An 18,194-nucleotide genomic window follows, 5' to 3' on the forward strand; every position below is an offset into this window, starting at 1 on the left:
TCCTCTACTGACCATGGTTAGTGCGTGGTCTTACATGGCACCCCACTAAATTACTATCCCTCTCAGGTAGAATATGAAATATACTTTCTAGAATTCCCTCTTATGTAAAACTTCTCAAAGTTCATGTTCTTAACTCTGTCCTTTTTTTCGCTAGCATCCCTAAGGATTTTTGGGGTCAAACAAAACTGGCAACTTCCTGCAATCACACAGATTCCCTTGAGTCCCTGTGCTGAACTCTAATTGTACCTGTGGTCTGATAATGGTCCTATGTCAGTGATGGCGAACCTTTTGTAGACCGAGAGCCCAAGCTACAACCAAAACCCACTTATATGTTGCAAAGTGCCAACACGACAATTTAAACAGTAACTTATTGATACCTGCTGTATGACAGCTTATAATCGTATTGGCGTCCTGAGTTCACCAATACAATAGAAAGATTATGGAGCAATTTGGATTTTAGCTTCCCTCCAGGGTCCCCTGAAGAGGAAGGATCAGGGTTCCCAGAGCAGGAGCTCCATTGACAATCCATCTCTATCCACACCTTCTTGCTTCTCCTGTAGTCCTGGCAGCCAAGGATGTCGCTTTAAAATAGCGCTGAGCTTGGCACATCCTGGGCTGTATTGCATCCTAGCTGGCAAACTCGGTGTTGGGGTGAAGGCCTGGGTGCCCACAGAAAGGGCTCTGAGTGCCACCTCTGGCACCCCTGTCATAGGTTCGCCACCACTGTCCTATGTTCACACTTTTTAGATTAGTTTCTGTACAACTATTCTAGTTATACCTATACAATGTCCTAGGGGTTTTTTTTTTGCTTCATGTCTGGAGGTTATATCGGTCCCCATTGATGCCTATGGCACATGGTGACAGTGCGGAGACCACACGTTGTATCATTGCACCGTGAACGTGCTTGGCGAAGTATAGGACATGTCCAATATTTCGGCGTGTTACGGCGCTGGCTGCTACGTTCTCTATGGAGAGGGGAGGGGTGACCAGCGCTCAACTCTCCTCCTCTCCAGTGTGTGGCTGAATGTTCGCTGGGGTGAATGTACCCTATGCCGGATTTAACACCCATCGTGAATCACTGGTTTAGTTACTTTTCATCTAGCAATGTCTTACTTTTAAACACTTTTGATAAATATGCACTTTTGTTTGTGTCCAACTAATACTGTCCTGGGTGAATTAACCCCTTAGCGCTCCGCGCCGTAGCTGTACTGCGCAGCTTCCCACTATTGGCGCTCAGCGCAGTACAGCTACTGCGCGAGCGCATACTATTTTAGAATTGTCACCACGTCGCGAGACGTGGTGACATCGGGATGAGATTTGGGTGACAGAGGCAGGAGGAGTTCCTGTCTCCGTCACCCGACCAATCAAATCGGTCCCGCCCGCCGATCGCCGTGATTGGTCAGTCAAACCTGACTGGCCAATTACAGCGATTTTAGGCTAAAAAACGTGGTTTTAGCCCTTTCCTCTTCCTCCAGCGGCACCATTTTGGTTTGGCATCGCTGGAGAGAGGAAAGAGCGTTACTGTGTGCACCAAAATACACTTTTACACTATAAATAGTGTTCTGATCCTTATCTGATCCCTATTGTTCCCTACAAATTCCCATCCCTATCTGTTTTTTCCTGTGTCCTGTGTGTTCCCTGTGTGATCGCCTTGTGTGATCCCACGTGTCTTCCGTTTTTCCCTGTCTGTCCCTTCTGAACCCAGACGCACTTTTTAGTGCGCTGTGTTAGCGTTGTTCTGCACTGGACGCACTTTTCAGTGCGCCGTGTGAATAGCACTGCACAGAATCTTTAGCAGTCTTAGCGGTAGTTAGTTTGTCTTAGGGCAAGCTAGGTGCATTTGTAGCGCCTTTTTGCGCGGTGCACATAGGTTTTTTTTCGGTGCCTGGTAATATTTTTTTCCAGAGCACCGTAGGTGTACCCGTACTTAGCTATTTTTTGTGTGTGCCATCTGTGCGGCTGGTCCGTGTGGTTTGGTGTGCATTATCTTTTTTTTTTGTGTGCTATCTGTGCGGCTTGTCCGTGTAGTTTAGTGCGCATTATTTTTTGTGTGTGCCATCTGTGCGGCTTGTCCGTGTAGTTTGGTGCGCATTATCTTTTTTTTTGTGTGTGCTATCTGTGCGGCTTGTCCGTGTAGTTTAGTGCGCATTATTTTTTGTGTGTGCTATCTGTGCGGCTTGTCCGTGTAGTTTAGTGCACATTATTTTTTGTGTGTGCCATCTGTGCGGCTTGTCCGTGTCGTTTGGTGTGCATTATATTTCTTTTTTTTGTGTGCCTGCTAGACGGTTTATCCGTGTGGTTTGGTGCACATTATCTAATTTTTCTAGTTCTCTATTTTTTTTGTGTGCAATGTCTCAGAAGACATACACCGTGTTGGAGGCATATAACATGCTTGCCTCTGACACCGAGTCAGCTAGTGGGGATGATGGTCCCTTTTACCTATCATCATCATCCTCCTGCTCATCTTCCAGTGACCTGGAAGGACCCCCAAGAAGGCGCCGTAGGGTTCCTGGGACTTCTGCAGGAGAAGTGCCTGGGACTTCTGCAGGAGAAGTGCCTGGGACTTCTGCAGGAGAAGTGCCTGGGACTTCTGCAGGAGAAGCATCTGGGGCTTCCACTGACCCCACATGGGTAGCCCCAGATAATTATACCCCTCAGGTCCCTGACTTTATGGGCCATCCTGGCATTAACTTTGACACGACAGGGCTCAGAGCTGTAGACTTTTTTAAGTTTTTTTTTGATGAGGAGCTGCTGAATATTATTATATTTCAGACAAATCTCTACGCTGCACAACATATTGCCCAAAACCCCACGTCCTTTTATGCACAACCCTACAGGTGGACCCCTGTCACTGCAGCAGAGATGCACAAGTATTGGGGCATAATACTCCTCATGGGGATAGTAAAGAAGCCTTCAATCAGGGACTACTGGAGCACAGATATACTGTACCACACCCCCATGTTCCGCATGGCAATGAGCAGGATGCGCTTTGAAGCCATCCATAAGTTTTTGCACTACACTGACAACACACAGTGCCCACCCAGAGGTGACCCCAGTTATGATCGGTTATTTAAGGTCAGGCCCATATTAGATCATTTTAGTGCCAAGTTTGCCCAGGCATATACTCCCGCCAAACATGTGAGCATAGACGAGTCCCTGGTACAATTCAAAGGGAGACTTCAATTCCGCCAGTACCTGCCCAATAAGAGGGCAAGATATGGTGTGAAAATGTATAAGCTGTGCGAAGGTTCATCAGGGTACACATACAAGTTCAGGGTATATGAAGGGAAGGACCCCACTATAGTGCTCCCAGAATGCCCCCCCCTTCCTGGGTGTTACAGGGAAGATAGTGTGGGATTTAGTACACCCACTGCTGGACCAGGGCTACCACCTCTACCTGGACAATTTCTACACCAGCACCACCCTGTTCAAGTGCCTCACTTCCAGAAATACTGCGGCATGCGGCACTGTACGCAGAAATCAGAGAGGTCTCCCTAAGTCGCTGCTTGGGCAAAAACTTAAAAGGCACGAAAGCAGGGCACTATGCAGCGACTCTGTATTGTGTGTTAAGTACAAGGACAAGAGAGAGGTCCTTGTATTAACCACAATACATGAGCACACCACCACCCCTGTCCCAGTACGAGGTGCCAGTACAGAAACCCCCAAGCCAGACTGTATTTTAGATTATAACAAATACATGGGAGGGGTGGACTTGTCTGACCAGGTGCTTCAGCCGTACAATGCCATGCGGAAGTCGAGGGTGTGGTACAAGAAGCTGGCCGTGCACATCATGCAGATGGCATTGTATAATGCTTATGTGCTGCATCGATATGCCGGCCAGAGGGGAACTTTCCTGGAATTTCAAGAGGTGGTAATAAAGTACTTTCTTTTTGGAGACCAGGAAGGGGGGAGTGCTAGCACATCTGGAAGTGAGGCCACATCACGTATTGTACCAGGGCAGCACTTTCCAGGAGTAGTTCCCCAAACAGCCAGCAAGGGAAAGTCACAAAAGAGGTGCAGGGTGTGCTCCAAAAATGGCATTCGGAAGGACACCATTCATCACTGTGAGACATGCCCAGAAAAACCAGGGTTATGTATGAAAGATTGCTTCCGAATTTATCATACATCCCTGGATTTTTAGAGTACCCTGTTGTTACCCTGACGCACAACTTATACATCATGCCGCACCTTCCCTTCTAAGCCCTGCCATGTGCCCAGCCTGTAGATTACTGTCCCGTATGCTTTACCCGGGAAAACATCAAACAATCAAAAATCATGATTTTTAGGGTGTTTGTCTCCCATGGCAGCAGCTGGGCACAAAATGACATATTGGATATTTTTTACTATGCACTATCCATTTTGCACTTTTTCAGGGGTCCACCTGTGGAGTTAAAATGCTAACTATACCCCTAGATTAATTCATGGAGGGGTGTAGTTTCCAAAATAGGGTCAGTTCTTAGGGGTTTCTACTGTACTGGCCCCTATTGGCATCTACAAATCTTTCATGATGCCAAAAAGAAAAAAAAAAAAATGTACAATGTCTGTGCTCCAACAAGTTATTCCCTTTTGAGCCGTGCCGTGTCTCCATCCTACAGATTATTGCCTCCTATGGGGTATTGCCCTAACCGGGGTAACCCGCAGAATGATTTTTGATGTGTTTTTCCCCAGTGGCATGAGTTGGGCAAAATATTTTTGTCACTTCAATGGCATATTTGATAAATTGCAATACAATTGTTTCTCTGCACTACTCACTTTGTATTACATTTGAGCCAGCACCTTAGGGGTTAAAATGCTCATACAAGCCTACATACATTCTTTGAGGGGTGCCCTTTCCAAAATGGGTTCACTACTTGGAGGTTTCTATTGTACTGGTACCTCGGGGGTACCCCCCATTACCAATCTAGTGAAAACGAAGCTTGAAAACCTAAATTGTGCTTCTTTCTTCCTGACCCCTGCCGTGTGCCCAGCCTGTAAATTATTGGCACATGTGTGGTATTGCCGTACTCGGGACAACCCGCAGAATGATTTTTGGGGTGTTTGTCTAAAGTGGCATGGGTTGGGCACAGTATATGAGGCACTAAAATGACATTTTTGAGATAAAAACGCAATTTTTACTCTGCACCATTTACTTTGCATTCAATTTTGACCAGCGTGTCGGGGATAAAATGCTCACCACAACCACCGATAAATTCTTTGAGGGGTCTAGTTTCCGTAATGGTATCATTTATTGGGGGTTTCTATTGCACTGGCACCTCACGGGCCCTGCCAACATGACATGGCACTCCAAATCCAAACATGTGAAAACGGAGCTGGAAAATCAAAATTTCACTCCTTCCGTTCTCATCCCTTCTGTGTGCCCAGTCTGTAAATTATTGGCACATGTGTGGTATTGCTGTACTCGGGACAACCCGCAGAATGATTTTTGGGGTGTTTGTCTAAAGTGGCATGGGTTGGGCACAGTATATGAGGCACTAAAATGACATTTTTGAGATAAAAACGCAATTTTTACTCTGCACCATTTACTTTGCATTCAATTTTGACCAGCGTGTCGGGGATAAAATGCTCACCACAACCACCGATAAATTCTTTGAGGGGTCTAGTTTCCGTAATGGTATCATTTATTGGGGGTTTCTATTGCACTGGCACCTCACGGGCCCTGCCAACATGACATGGCACTCCAAATCCAAACATGTGAAAACGGAGCTGGAAAATCTAAATTTCACTCCTTCCGTTCTCATCCCTTCTGTGTGCCCAGTCTGTAAATTATTGGCACATGTGTGGTATTGCTGTACTCGGGACAACCCGCAGAATGATTTTTGGGGTGTTTGTCTAAAGTGGCATGGGTTGGGCACAGTATATGAGGCACTAAAATGACTTTTTTGAGATAAAAACGCAATTTTTACTCTGCACCATTTACTTTGCATTCAATTTTGACCAGCGTGTTGGGGGTTAAAATGCTCACCACAACCACCGATAAATTCTTTGAGGGGTCTAGTTTCCGAAATGGTGACATTTTGGGGGGTTTTCTATTGTACTTTTACTTCAGGGGCTCTTCAATGACACTGTGGCACCACAAAATATTTGCAGCCAAATTGGCCTTCCAAATTCCCAGTATCGCTAACGCTGTTCTGGACATCACTGTGCGGGGAAACAGCAGCTGACATCCACATGTCAGGTATTGCCGTACTCGGAAGAAGCAGGGCAAGAAATTAGGAATATATATTTACCTCAAATTCCTTCTGAATGTATCCATTTTAGGGCTAAATTGGAAAGATGGAAATCAAAAATTGAAATTTCAAAATTTCCACTCCATTTTCATATGCTTCCGGAAAAATAATTAAAGGGTTAACAGTAGAGATGAGCGAGCACTAAAATGCTCGGGTACTCGTTATTCGAGACGAACTTTTCCCGATGCTCGAGTGCTCGTCTCGAATAACGAACCCCATTGAAGTCAATGGGAGACTCGAGCATTTTTCAAGGGGACCAAGGCTCTGCACAGGGAAGCTTGGCCAAACACCTGGGAACCTCAGAAAAGGATGGAAACACCACGGAAATGGACAGGAAACAGCAGGGGCAGCATGCATGGATGCCTCTGAGGCTGCATAATCGCAACATTATGCCAAAATTATGGGCAACAGCATGGCCATGACAGAGTGACAGAATGAAGCTAGATAGCATCTAAAACATCCAATAATTGACCCTGACACTATAGGGGACGGCATGCAGAGGCAGCGGCAGCAGGCTAGAGAGTGTCATGGCGACATACCCTAAATGGACTCAGGCTTCAAACCAATGGGTGGCAGAGAGGAACCAAAGGAGGTGAGCAAGAAGCGCTCAAATAATATCGGTACATGATAAAAGTTTGCCAGTATATTTTGTGGATTACACAGCAGGGTGGCGACAAAGTTAACAACTTTGATGTGGAATCCATGAAAACAACCCAAATTTGTGCCTGACACACCTCGTTTGATAAGGGGACGATGTATGGAGGCAGCTATACGGACGACTTTTGGAGGTAGCAATGGAGACAACGTGTGGAGGCTGCTATGGAGACAATTTAATTTGGATAGTGCCTGTATGTGGCAGTCCAAAAAAGTTTTCAAACCAGAGGAGCAGGTAGGTGGCCCTCCAGAAAAATGAAATAGATTGAGTGCCTGTATGTGGCAGTCCAAAAAAGTTTTCAAACCAGAGGAGCAGGTAGGTGGCCCTCCAGAAAAATGAAATAGATTGAGTGCCTGTATGTGGCAGTCCAAAAAAGTTTTCAAACCAGAGGAGCAGGTAGGTGGCCCTCCAGAAAAATGAAATAGATTGAGTGCCTGTATGTGGCAGTCCAAAAAAGTTTTCAAACCAGAGGAGCAGGTAGGTGGCCCTCCAGAAAAATTGAATAGATTGAGTGCCTGTATGTGGCACTCCCAAAAATTGTTTAAAACAGAGGACCGGGTAGGTGGCCCTCCAGAAAAATTAAATGCATAAAGTACTATAGCTAGAGCCAGTGGGCCCTGTCAAAAAATAGCCAGTTTCCTCTGCTTTAGTGTACAAAGAGGAGGAGAAGGAGGAAAATGAGGAGGAGGAGTGCATAAATTATTCAGGTTGAGCTTCCTTCACCTGGTGGAGATTGGAAATTATGAGAAATCCAGGCTTTATTCATCTTAATAAGCGTCAGCCTGTCAGCGCTGTCAGTCGACAGGCGTGTACGCTTATCAGTGATGATGCCACCAGCTGCACTGAAAACCCGCTCGGACAAGACGCTAGCGGCAGGGCAGGCAAGAACCTCCAAGGCGTACAGCGCCAGTTCGTGCCACATGTCCAGCTTTGAAACCCAGTAGTTGTAGGGAGCTGTGTGATCATTTAGGACGATGGTATGGTCAGCTACGTACTCCCTCACCATCTTTCTGTAAAGATCAGCCCTACTCTGCCGAGACTGGGGACAGGTGACAATGTCTTGCTGGGGTGACATAAAGCTGGCAAAAGCCTTGTAAAGCGTACCCTTGCCAGTGCTGGACAAGCTGCGTGCTCGCCTACTCTCCCTCGCTACTTGTCCCGCAGAACTACGCACTCTGCCGCTAGCGCTGTCAGAAGGGAAATACTGTTTCAGCTTGTGCACCAGGGCCTGCTGGTATTCATGCATTCTCACACTCCTTTCCTCTCCAGGGATGAGAGTGGAAAGATTTTGCTTGTACCGTGGGTCCAGGAGAGTGAATACCCAGTAATCGGTGCTGGAATAAATTCTTTGAACGCGAGGGTCACGGGATAGGCAGCCTAGCATGAAATCTGCCATATGCGCCAGAGTCCCAACGCGCAAGAATTCACTCCCCTCACTGGCCTGACTGTCCATTTCCTCCTCCTCCAACTCCTCTTCTTCTGCCCATACACGCTGAACAGTGAAGGACTCAACAATGGTCCCCTCTTCTGTCTCGCCAACATTCTCCTCCTCTTCCTTCTCATCCTCCTCCACCTCCTCCGATATGTGCTGAGAAACAGACCTAAGGGTGCTTTGGCTATCAACAAGGGAATCTTCTTCCCCCGTCTCTTGTGACGAGCGCAAAGCTTCCGACTTCATGCTGACCAGAGAGTTTTTCAACAGGCCAAGCAGCGGGATGGTGAGGCTGATGATGGCGGCATCACCACTGACCATCTGTGTTGACTCCTCAAAGTTACTCAGCACCTGACAGATATCAGACATCCACGTCCACTCCTCATTGTAGACTTGAGGAAGCTGACTGACCTGACTACCAGTTCTGGTGGAAGTTGACATCTGGCAGTCTACAATCGCTCTGCGCTGCTGGATAACATGGTTAATGTTGAATTCCACCTCGTGGGCACGTCGCACAACAGTCGGTGAGCGGGCAGTTGGAGGCGGCGCTGCGCTGCCCTGAGAGTGGCAGCATCTGTGCTGGACTTCCTGAAATGCGCACAGATGTGGCGCACCTTCGTGAGCAAATCTGACAGATTGGGGTATGTCTTGAGGAAATGCTGAACTATCAGATTTAACACATGGGCCAGGCATGGCACATGTGTCAGTCTGCCGAGTTGCAGAGCCGCCACCAGGTTACGGCCGTTGTCACACACAACCATGCCTGGCTTCAGGTTCAGCGGTGCCAGCCACAGATCAGTCTGCGCCGTGATGCCCTGTAATAGTTCTTGGGCGGTGTGCCTTTTATCGCCTAGGCTCAGCAGTTTGAGCACCGCCTGCTGTCGCTTAGCGACGGCACTGCTGCTGTGCCTAGAGCTAGCGACTGATGGCGCCATGCCCACGGATGGTAGTTCGGAGGAGGAGGTGGAGGAGGGGTGGGAGGAGGAGGAGGCATAGTAGGCCTTTGAGACCTGGACCGAGGTAGGCCCCGCAATCCTCGGCGTCGGCAGTATATGACCAGCCCCAGGGTCAGACTCGGTCCCAGCCTCCACCAAGTTAACCCAATGTGCCGTCAGCGATATATAGTGGCCCTGCCCGGCAGCACTCGTCCACGTGTCCGTGGTCAGGTGGACCTTGTCAGAAACGGCGTTGGTCAGGGCACGGATGAAGTTGTCTGACACGTGCTGGTGCAGGGCTGGGACGGCACATCGGGAAAAGTAGTGGCGGCTGGGGACCGAATACCGAGGGGCGGCCGCCGCCATGAGGTTGCGAAAGGCCTCGGTCTCTACTAGCCTATAGGGCAGCATCTCCAGGCTAAGCAATCTGGAGATGTGGACATTAAGGGCTTGGGCGTGCGGGTGGGTTGCACTATATTTTCTTTTCCGCTCCAGCGTCTGGGGTATGGAGAGCTGAACGCTGGTGGATGCTGTGGAGGATCGTGGAGGCAACGATGGGGTTTTTGTGCCAGGGTCCTGGGCAGGGGGCTGACTATCAGCTGACACAGGGGAAGGAGCAGTGGTGTGCACGGCCGGAGGTGAACGGGCTTGGTGCCACTGATTCGGGTGTTTAGCATTCATATGCCTGCGCATACTGGTGGTAGTTAAGCTAGTAGTGGTGGAACCCCTGCTGATCCTGGTTTGGCAAAGGTTGCACACCACAGTACGTCGGTCATCCGGTGTTTCCTTAAAGAACCTCCAGACTTCTGAAAATCTAGCCCTCGCCGCGGGAGCCCTCGCCACGGGAGCTTCACTACGTGACACATTTGGCGCTGATGCACCTGCTCTGGCCCTGCCTCTCCGTCTGGCCCCACCACTGCCTCTTCCAACCTGTTCTGCTATAGGACTCTCCTCCGTCTCAGAAGCACTGTGTTCACCCGGCCTCTCAACCCATCTTGGGTCTGTCACCTCATCATCCTCCGATCCCTCAGTCTGCTCCCCCCTCGGACTTCCTGCCCTGACAACAACTTCACCACTGTCTGACAACCGTGTCTCCTCATCGTCGGACACCTCTTTACACACTTCTGCCACTACGTCAAGAAGGTCATCATCACCCACAGACTGCGACTGGTGGAAAACCTGGGCATCGGAAAATTGCTCAGCAGCAACCGGACAAGTGGTTTGTGACTGTGGGAAGGGTCCAGAAAACAGTTCCTCAGAGTATGCCGGTTCAAATGCCAAATTTTCATGGGAGGGGGCAGACTGGGGGGGAGGAGGCTGAGGTGCAGGAGCTGGAGGAGTGCCGATTTCGGTGACATGGGTGGACTGTGTGGAAGACTGACTGGTGGACAAATTGCTCGAAGCATTGTCGGCAATCCACGACATCACCTGTTCGCACTGTTCTGGCTTCAACAGTGCTCTACCACGAGTCCCAGTAACTTCAGACATGAACCTAGGGAGTGTAGCTCTGCGGCGTTCCCCTGCTCCCTCATCAGCAGGTGGTGTCTCACCCCGCCCAGGACCACGGCCTCTGACCCCTGCAGTAGTTGGACGCCCACGTCCCCGCCCTCGTCCTCTACCCCTAGCCCTCGGGTTAAACATTTTGAAAATGAAAGTTATAACTTTAATTTTTTTTTTACTTTTTTTTGTGTTTTTGTGTTTTTTTTTTTTTGTGTTTTTTAGTTTTTAAAACCAAACGATGCTATCCTATTGCTATGGCTATTTTCTAGCCAACTATGAAAGCACACTGCTATGCCAGATGAGATGACGCTGAGTTATGAAAAAATAAACGTAAAATAAAAAGTAAATGGCAGACTGTGCCTAATTGAAATCCAACCCCTAATAAATTATCCCACTTCGGTCTTTGCGATGGATATGTGCGTCACTAAGCGCTAAACACAGCGGTCGCAAGTCTCACTCCAAATTCCTCACAATTGGCTAGTATATGCACTGCAGCAAGGACAGCCACCAGCAGATCAACCAGAAATAAAATATATATAACGCTATTGTAGGCGTAAGTAAGCCGTTTGGATTCTCCTTTGGCTATTTTCTAGCCAAGTATGAAAGCACACTGATGAGATGACGCTGAGTTATGAAAAAATAAACGTAAAATAAAAAGGAAATGGCAGACTGTGCCTAATTGAAATCCAACCCCTAATAAATTATCCCACTTCGGTCTTTGCGATGGATATGTGCGTCACTAAGCGCTAAACACAGCGGTCGCAAGTCTCACTCCAAATTCCTCACAATTGGCTAGTATATGCACTGCAGCAAGGACAGCCACCAGCAGATCAACCAGAAATAAAATATATATAACGCTATTGTAGGCGTAAGTAAGCCGTTTGGATTCTCCTTTGGCTATTTTCTAGCCAAGTATGAAAGCACACTGATGAGATGACGCTGAGTTATGAAAAAATAAACGTAAAATAAAAAGAAACTGGCAGACTGTGCCTAATTGAAATCAAACCCCTAATAAATTTTCCCACTTTGGTGTTTGAGGTGGATATGTGTGTCACTAAGAGCTAAACACAACGGTAGCAAGTCCCCCTGCAAATTCCTCACAATATGGTACTGGCTGCACTACTAGTGCCAGCAAGCCCAGCCACAAGCAAACAAAAAAAAAAAAAGTATAACGTTATTGTAGCCCTAAGAAGGGCTGTTGGGTTCTTGGAGAATCACTCCTGCCTAACAGTAATCTACCTGCACACTAACGCTAACCCTGACCAGCAGCAGCTCTCTCCCTAGCGGCATCCAGACACAGAATGATCCGAGCAGCGCGGGCAGCGGCTAGTCTATCCCAGGGTCACCTGATCTGGCCAGCCAACCACTGCTATCGACGTGTAAGGGTACCACGTCATGCTGGGTGGAGCGCAGAGTCTCCTGGCTTGTGATTGGCTCTGTTTCTGGCCGCCAAAAAGCAAAACGGCGGGAGCTGACATTTTCTCGAGCGGGCGAAGTATTCGTCCGAGCAACGAGCAGTTTCGAGTACGCTAATGCTCGAACGAGCATCAAGCTCGGACGAGTATGTTCGCTCATCTCTAGTTAACAGACTTCTTAAATGCTGATTTGAATAGGTTGAGATGTTAGGTTCATAAAATGGTGTTACTTGTGGGGGTATATAGTACATAAGCCTTTATAGGGCACTTCCAAACTGAATTGATCACCAAAAAGTTCGCATTTTTCAAATTTCAAGAAAATCTGAGAAGTTGCTACTAAAACTTCAAACCTTCTCACATCCATAAAAAAAATGGAAACTTAAAACAAATAATGGATATAAAAAGAAGACCAATGGCAAAAGGTTTCTATCAAAAAAAATTTGTGGTATCACTTTTTGTCTAAAAAGTATAACATTTGAAACTTTGAAAATAGTATTTTTTTTCAAATTATTCCTAAATTTTTGAATTTTTACCCCCCAAAAAAGGAACGGATCACCGAAATGACACTACTAACATAAACTACAATGTCTCACAAGAAAACAGTCTCAAAATCACAGAGATATCTTAAAGCGTTGAAAAGTTATTACCACAGGAAGAGACACTGGTCAAATTTAAAAAAAAAGTAGCGAGCCTTAACCTGCAAACAGGCTGCATCCTTAAGGGGTTAAAAACTGGGGTGCAGCAGGAATCAGTAGAGTGAAAGATGTGTGGTGAATGTGCCAATATTTCTTTACCCCCTAACTTACACTTTAGCTCCTAAAATACACAACTTCTAGTTAATTAATAAAAGTAAGGTCTTATAGCACTGGTAGACAGGTGTTATTTAGGACTACTGTTGGAATATATAAAACAGAGCACAATCTATGTAATATGCATGTGGATGCATGTGGGGTAATGCATATGAGTGTTTTGCATTTGGGCTTTGAGAGGTGTCTATTTAATGGTGTAGACATGTATGTGTGGACTTAGACTTCTCCATCTAATACGACGTCTTCATACCTGTGGCGTAATTCTGTATGCTCTGCAGCTCCGGATGTGGGGGCGGCATAAGCTGGCAGCCCTCTGTACCTTTCCTAACATAAATAGAGCCATGGCAGCTAGGCCTCTCCCGCCCTTCTACACAGCCAGGGCTCACAGTCCAGGCTATACATCAAGCAGCACTTAGACAACTGTCCTGTCTCACTGAATTCATGTGAATGTGCACAAGGACATTGCAGGGGCGGGGGAAAACAGGGGAACCTGATAATAGCACTAAGACACACGACAACACCCACTTAAAGGAACAGCACCATGCACTGCAGTCTCTTCCTGTCTCCAGTCTGTGAGACCCGTAGAGTAATGGTGAATGAAACAAGAAGCTGCACAGAACAGAGAATATTAAACCACATAAGCTAAAATCTTTATGTTCAGCTACTGTAGCAGAGCCTTGTGTGTGAAATACAATCTCCTGAGCCACTATATCTTATTCAATTGTATGTTACAGTTTACTGTGCTGCAGTATCTATCATGTATTTTACTGTCGCCATGTGGTCACAAAAAAAACTAAACTTTGCAGACCACCTTTACAAGTGTACAGAGCCTTAAAGGCCATGCATGCTCCTAAGGGTATTCTGGGAAGGAAATATGCAAATAAGTTTTTCAGGGTGGGATAAGGAAAAGTATGTGTCAGGCACCAGGGGTAGTGGATCTACTGGACCACCGCGGGCGATGACATAAGCCGACACCTGGGACCGGAGTCTAAGTGGTACCCGGTTTTCACCAGAGTCTGCCGAAAAGCTGGTAGGACATGCTGCGGCATGGTTGCACCAGGTCGTTCCACAGGCGCAACTTTGTCTGGCAGTGGCAGCCTAGCTGAGGTACAGAATCGTAAGGCAAACTCGTGGTCGGGGACAGGCAGGAGGCAGCACAGGATCAGAGTCGGGGACGTAGCAGTAGGTCAGGACAGGCAGCACGGGATCAGAGTCAATAACAGAATCGCGGTCACAACGGGAAATCAGGATAATCGCAAAGCATGAAACAAAACTCTCGGGCATTGAGTGCAAACATCCAGCAGGGGACACAGGTAGGGGCTGGGAATTTATCAGGGAAGGCGACCAGCCAGCAGCAATTATCGCGGGAGCCGCAGGGACCGCCCCTGGAGCAAGGGGAGGTAAGTTACCTTGCATGCTGGGTCCGGAGGCACTGGGGAGAGCACGGGTGCGCCTGAGACCTGGTATATGGGTTGCAGGAGCACCCGTGCCAGTGACAGTATACTTTAGTGCTACCTTGAAAGGAAGCTCCCTATCCATCAATACATGACTTACAAGAAGCCTAGTTACATGCTGTGGGATAATAGCCAAACCAGTATGTCTTAGGTCACAGCTGTGGATAGTGATTTATTCATGTTTTTGCATGAGGTGAAGAGTAGAGTCATGTAATAGAGTGTAATCGAGGTGAGAGAGAAGATGCTCATACATTTGTTAATAGTAATAGTACAAAATATGGCCATAATCTATTGTTTGAAGTCCACTTTCCTTTGACAATTACATTTAGAATCAGAAAAGGGACAGATGCCAGCCATAAACCCTCTCAGCAGAAAGGCCTAAACATCAAGGGGGGGGGGGGGGGGGGGGCAGGTCGACGAAGCATGTAAATCAGATAATTTCACACAGGGTCGGACTGGGGTGCCAAGGGCCCACCAGTGAAATTAATTCTGGGGGCCCATCAGCTGCTTCATGGATACATGTGAGCCACCCCCTTGTATATTTTCATTGCGTTTCTGAACGTGCTGGAAATGCAAGGTGTGAATGCAGCCTGTGGCCATGTTCCCACATTGCGTTTTTTGTTGCATATTCAACGCTTTGGAAAGACTATCTGTTCCTCTTCCGTTTGAATGCATGTCTTTTTGCCATTAAGCAGACAAACTTTAAGTTTCTGCAACAAAAAAAAACCTAATGTTTGAACGCAGCCTCAGGCTTTCTGCACACTACACTTTTACAGTTCTTGGTATGCAAACAATGGTCCCATGGGTTGCTTGTCATCGGGATGCCAGTACATAATAATAGCCTGAACCGCAAACATGGTTAGGACCTGTCATTTGCAACTCAGGCAGTCAGCTCATAAACAAGGCTGTAAAATTCACAGCCATGTGCATGAGCCCATAGAAGTGAATGAGGACATGTACAACAATCCTGCAGAAAACAAGCCTCAGGCTGCGGTCACACGTACTGCTAGGCGTCCGTTCATAACGCGATGCTAGCGCACAGGGGGGCGGTCCTTGGCCCGAACGCACATGCGTTTCCAGAGAAACGCATGCAATCGGCTTATCAATCGCATGCGTTTTCCTGGAAACACATGTGCGTTTGGGCCGAGACCTCCCCCTGTGCGCTAGCGTCGCGTTATGAACGGACGCCTAGCGGTACGTGTGACCGTGGCCTCAGGCCCCATGCACACTTTTTGTTTTTTGATGAGTTTTAACTGCATTGGAAAATGGAAAAGGGAGGGGCTTTGTCAGAACACATATGAGTTTCTACTGAAAGACTTTTGTTCTGGAATGAGCCCCTCCCTGTTGCGGTTTTAATTAAAACAGATCAAGAACTGCAATGTGTGAATGGGGCCTAAGGCTTATCTATTTTTGTACCAAAGGTTTTCATTTTTTATATAAAAACTGAATAAAATCTTTATGAATTTGGTGTCCTTGTGATCACACTTACCCAAGGAATTAAGGGGAGGTATGATTTGGGGCGCACAGTGAAAGCTGTACATATGTAGCCCACAAGAAAATGTCACAAGTAAGTTTTTTTGGCAATTTTACTGCATTGGGATTTTTTCCTGCTTTCCAGTGCACGGTATAGAATATTAAATACCATCACTAGGAAATACAATTTGTTATGCAGAAAACAAGCCTCATACAGCTCTGTACATGGAAATAACACAGTTATGGTTTTTTAAAGACGGGGAGGTAATAATGGAAAATCAAAGATGAAAATGGTCTGGATTTAAACCTTTAAGGGTTAATATTGTGTGCAGTGTACTAGGAAGCTGGAGAAAAAAAATTTCCCACCAAAAGTGCACAAAGACAGTGATATTATAGATTTCTAAATAACTTGGACATAATCCGTAATTATGAGCCCCTGCTAACAGGATAGGGTCAGGAAGAATTATTGCACATTTCTCCCAAACCTCGGGGCTAACTCTATTTGGGAACCTAGCCAGATTACATAACCCCAGGGGCGTTGCTAGGGTCATAAAAAATCCGGGGCACGGACCCCACGTACCAAATACTAAGTAGTGGCCGGACCCCTACATATATACACACAAGCTCAAATGAAAAAAAATCAATACTTATCATGTACAGCTTCAGAAAACAAAGTAGAGATCAATGCCTATTACATCCAGTGACCTCAGGTGACATGTCCTCAGATTGTACTTGTTCTCTTTCCTTATCTTCTCCATTAGGTCCACCATCAGCTTGTCTCTTCCTCCAGTCACATGTCATCCCTACAGAGTTAACCACACAGACATCTTATGTTCCATAGTTTCCCATTGTCCCATAGCAATGTTATTCTATTGTATTCTACTGTATTTATTCTATTGTAACTCCCTACTAATCAGTCTTCCACTCACTAAACTCTCTCCTCTACAATCTATTCTTAATGCAGCAGCCAGGATCGTCTTTAAGGCCAAACGCTACACGGATGCCTCCAGTTTGTGCCAATCACTGCACTGGCTGCCTGTCTCCTTCCGTATTCACTTTAAAATAATAACCCTCATCCACAAAGCTCTGAACAATGTTGCACCTCTCTACCTCTCATCTCAGTCTATTGCCCTTCCTGTGCTCTTCGATCTGCCAGTGATATCAGATTAACTACCTCTACCTTCATTTGAACCTCTCATGCTCGTCTCCAGGACTTCTCCCGAGCCGCTCCAATTCTCTGGAATGTCCTTTCCCGGACTCTCAGACTAATACCCAACCTCCAAAGCTTCAAACATGCTCTTAAAACCCATCTCTTTAGGCAAGCCCATCACACTCGCTAACTGCATGAAACGTCAAGTCTCCCTTTACTAATACATCCTATGTCCTATCTCCAATCTGTTATTTGGCAAACAGCAGATATATACCAAGCTGCAGTCACTTTCACCAAATAAGATGGTGGCTGGTTCAAACAGCAGAATTTTTATTCATTAAATTATTTATTCATTTAATTTATATTGTTCCCTTATCCCTTGTGTCAACACCCTCATCCTCATAGTCTGTAAGCTCTTGTGAGCAGGGCCCCCCTCACTCCTATTGTTTCATATGACTGTTTGCTCTGTGTAATGTAATATTATTTGTATATGTCCCCTATGATTTGTAAAGCACTATGGAATTTGATGGCACTAAATAAATAAAGATTATTATTATTCTGCTACCCCTAATACTGTGCCCCAAAATATTGTAGTAGAGCTTTACAGAGCCCCCTAAAATACTAGTAGCACATAAATAGTCTGCCATAATGTAACATACTGTAAAATGACCTCAACCCTGCCCATCACACTGTACCCTAATTGTGATCCCTACAATGTAGAGTACCCATTGTTCTAGCAACACAAACAATGTACTGTGTCGATTGTGGCCCGAATAATTTACCACTTATTGTGGCACTCACATCTAACAATGCCCCTCATATAAGTCCCACACTTTATGACGACACCTGCACACTATATGGTTACTACATCTATTTATTGTGTCCTGCATTAGTAATACCCCTTTTTGTGGTGCCTCATTTTGTGGCTGTATTCAAATGATGCATTTGCATTGTATTTGAAACACATGCAGTTTTTAAGTAGCAGCATATGTTTCAATTGTTAGATGACAAACACATGTTGCTACTTAACCCCTTAGCGCTCTGCGCCTTAGCTGTACTGCGCTGAGTCCTGCGAATAGGGCTCAGTGCAGTACAGCTACTGCGCAGAGACGATGCCGGTTCAGTTCTGCACAGGAGCCAAACC

The 18,194-nt window shown here is 46.5% G+C and overlaps 1 protein-coding gene across 2 annotated transcripts in view; it reads right to left on the bottom strand.

Moving 5' to 3' along the window:
- The window catches only part of LDHD (lactate dehydrogenase D), a 54,127-nt gene that overhangs the window by 24,414 nt on the left and 11,519 nt on the right, over positions 1-18,194 (bottom strand). Inside the window, exon 1 of one of the 2 annotated variants that reach the window (XM_072116887.1) lies at positions 13,224-13,492. The exons of the other annotated variant lie outside the window; for it this stretch is intronic. Coding sequence (XP_071972988.1) covers positions 13,224-13,316 — 93 coding nt within the window. The 5' untranslated portion in view covers positions 13,317-13,492. Of the gene's footprint in view, positions 1-13,223; positions 13,493-18,194 lie in introns of those variants that run through there. 2 annotated transcript variants of the gene reach the window in all.

Source organism: Engystomops pustulosus, chromosome 7, assembly GCF_040894005.1.
Source record: "Engystomops pustulosus chromosome 7, aEngPut4.maternal, whole genome shotgun sequence".
Classification (NCBI taxonomy): Eukaryota; Metazoa; Chordata; class Amphibia; order Anura; family Leptodactylidae; genus Engystomops; species Engystomops pustulosus.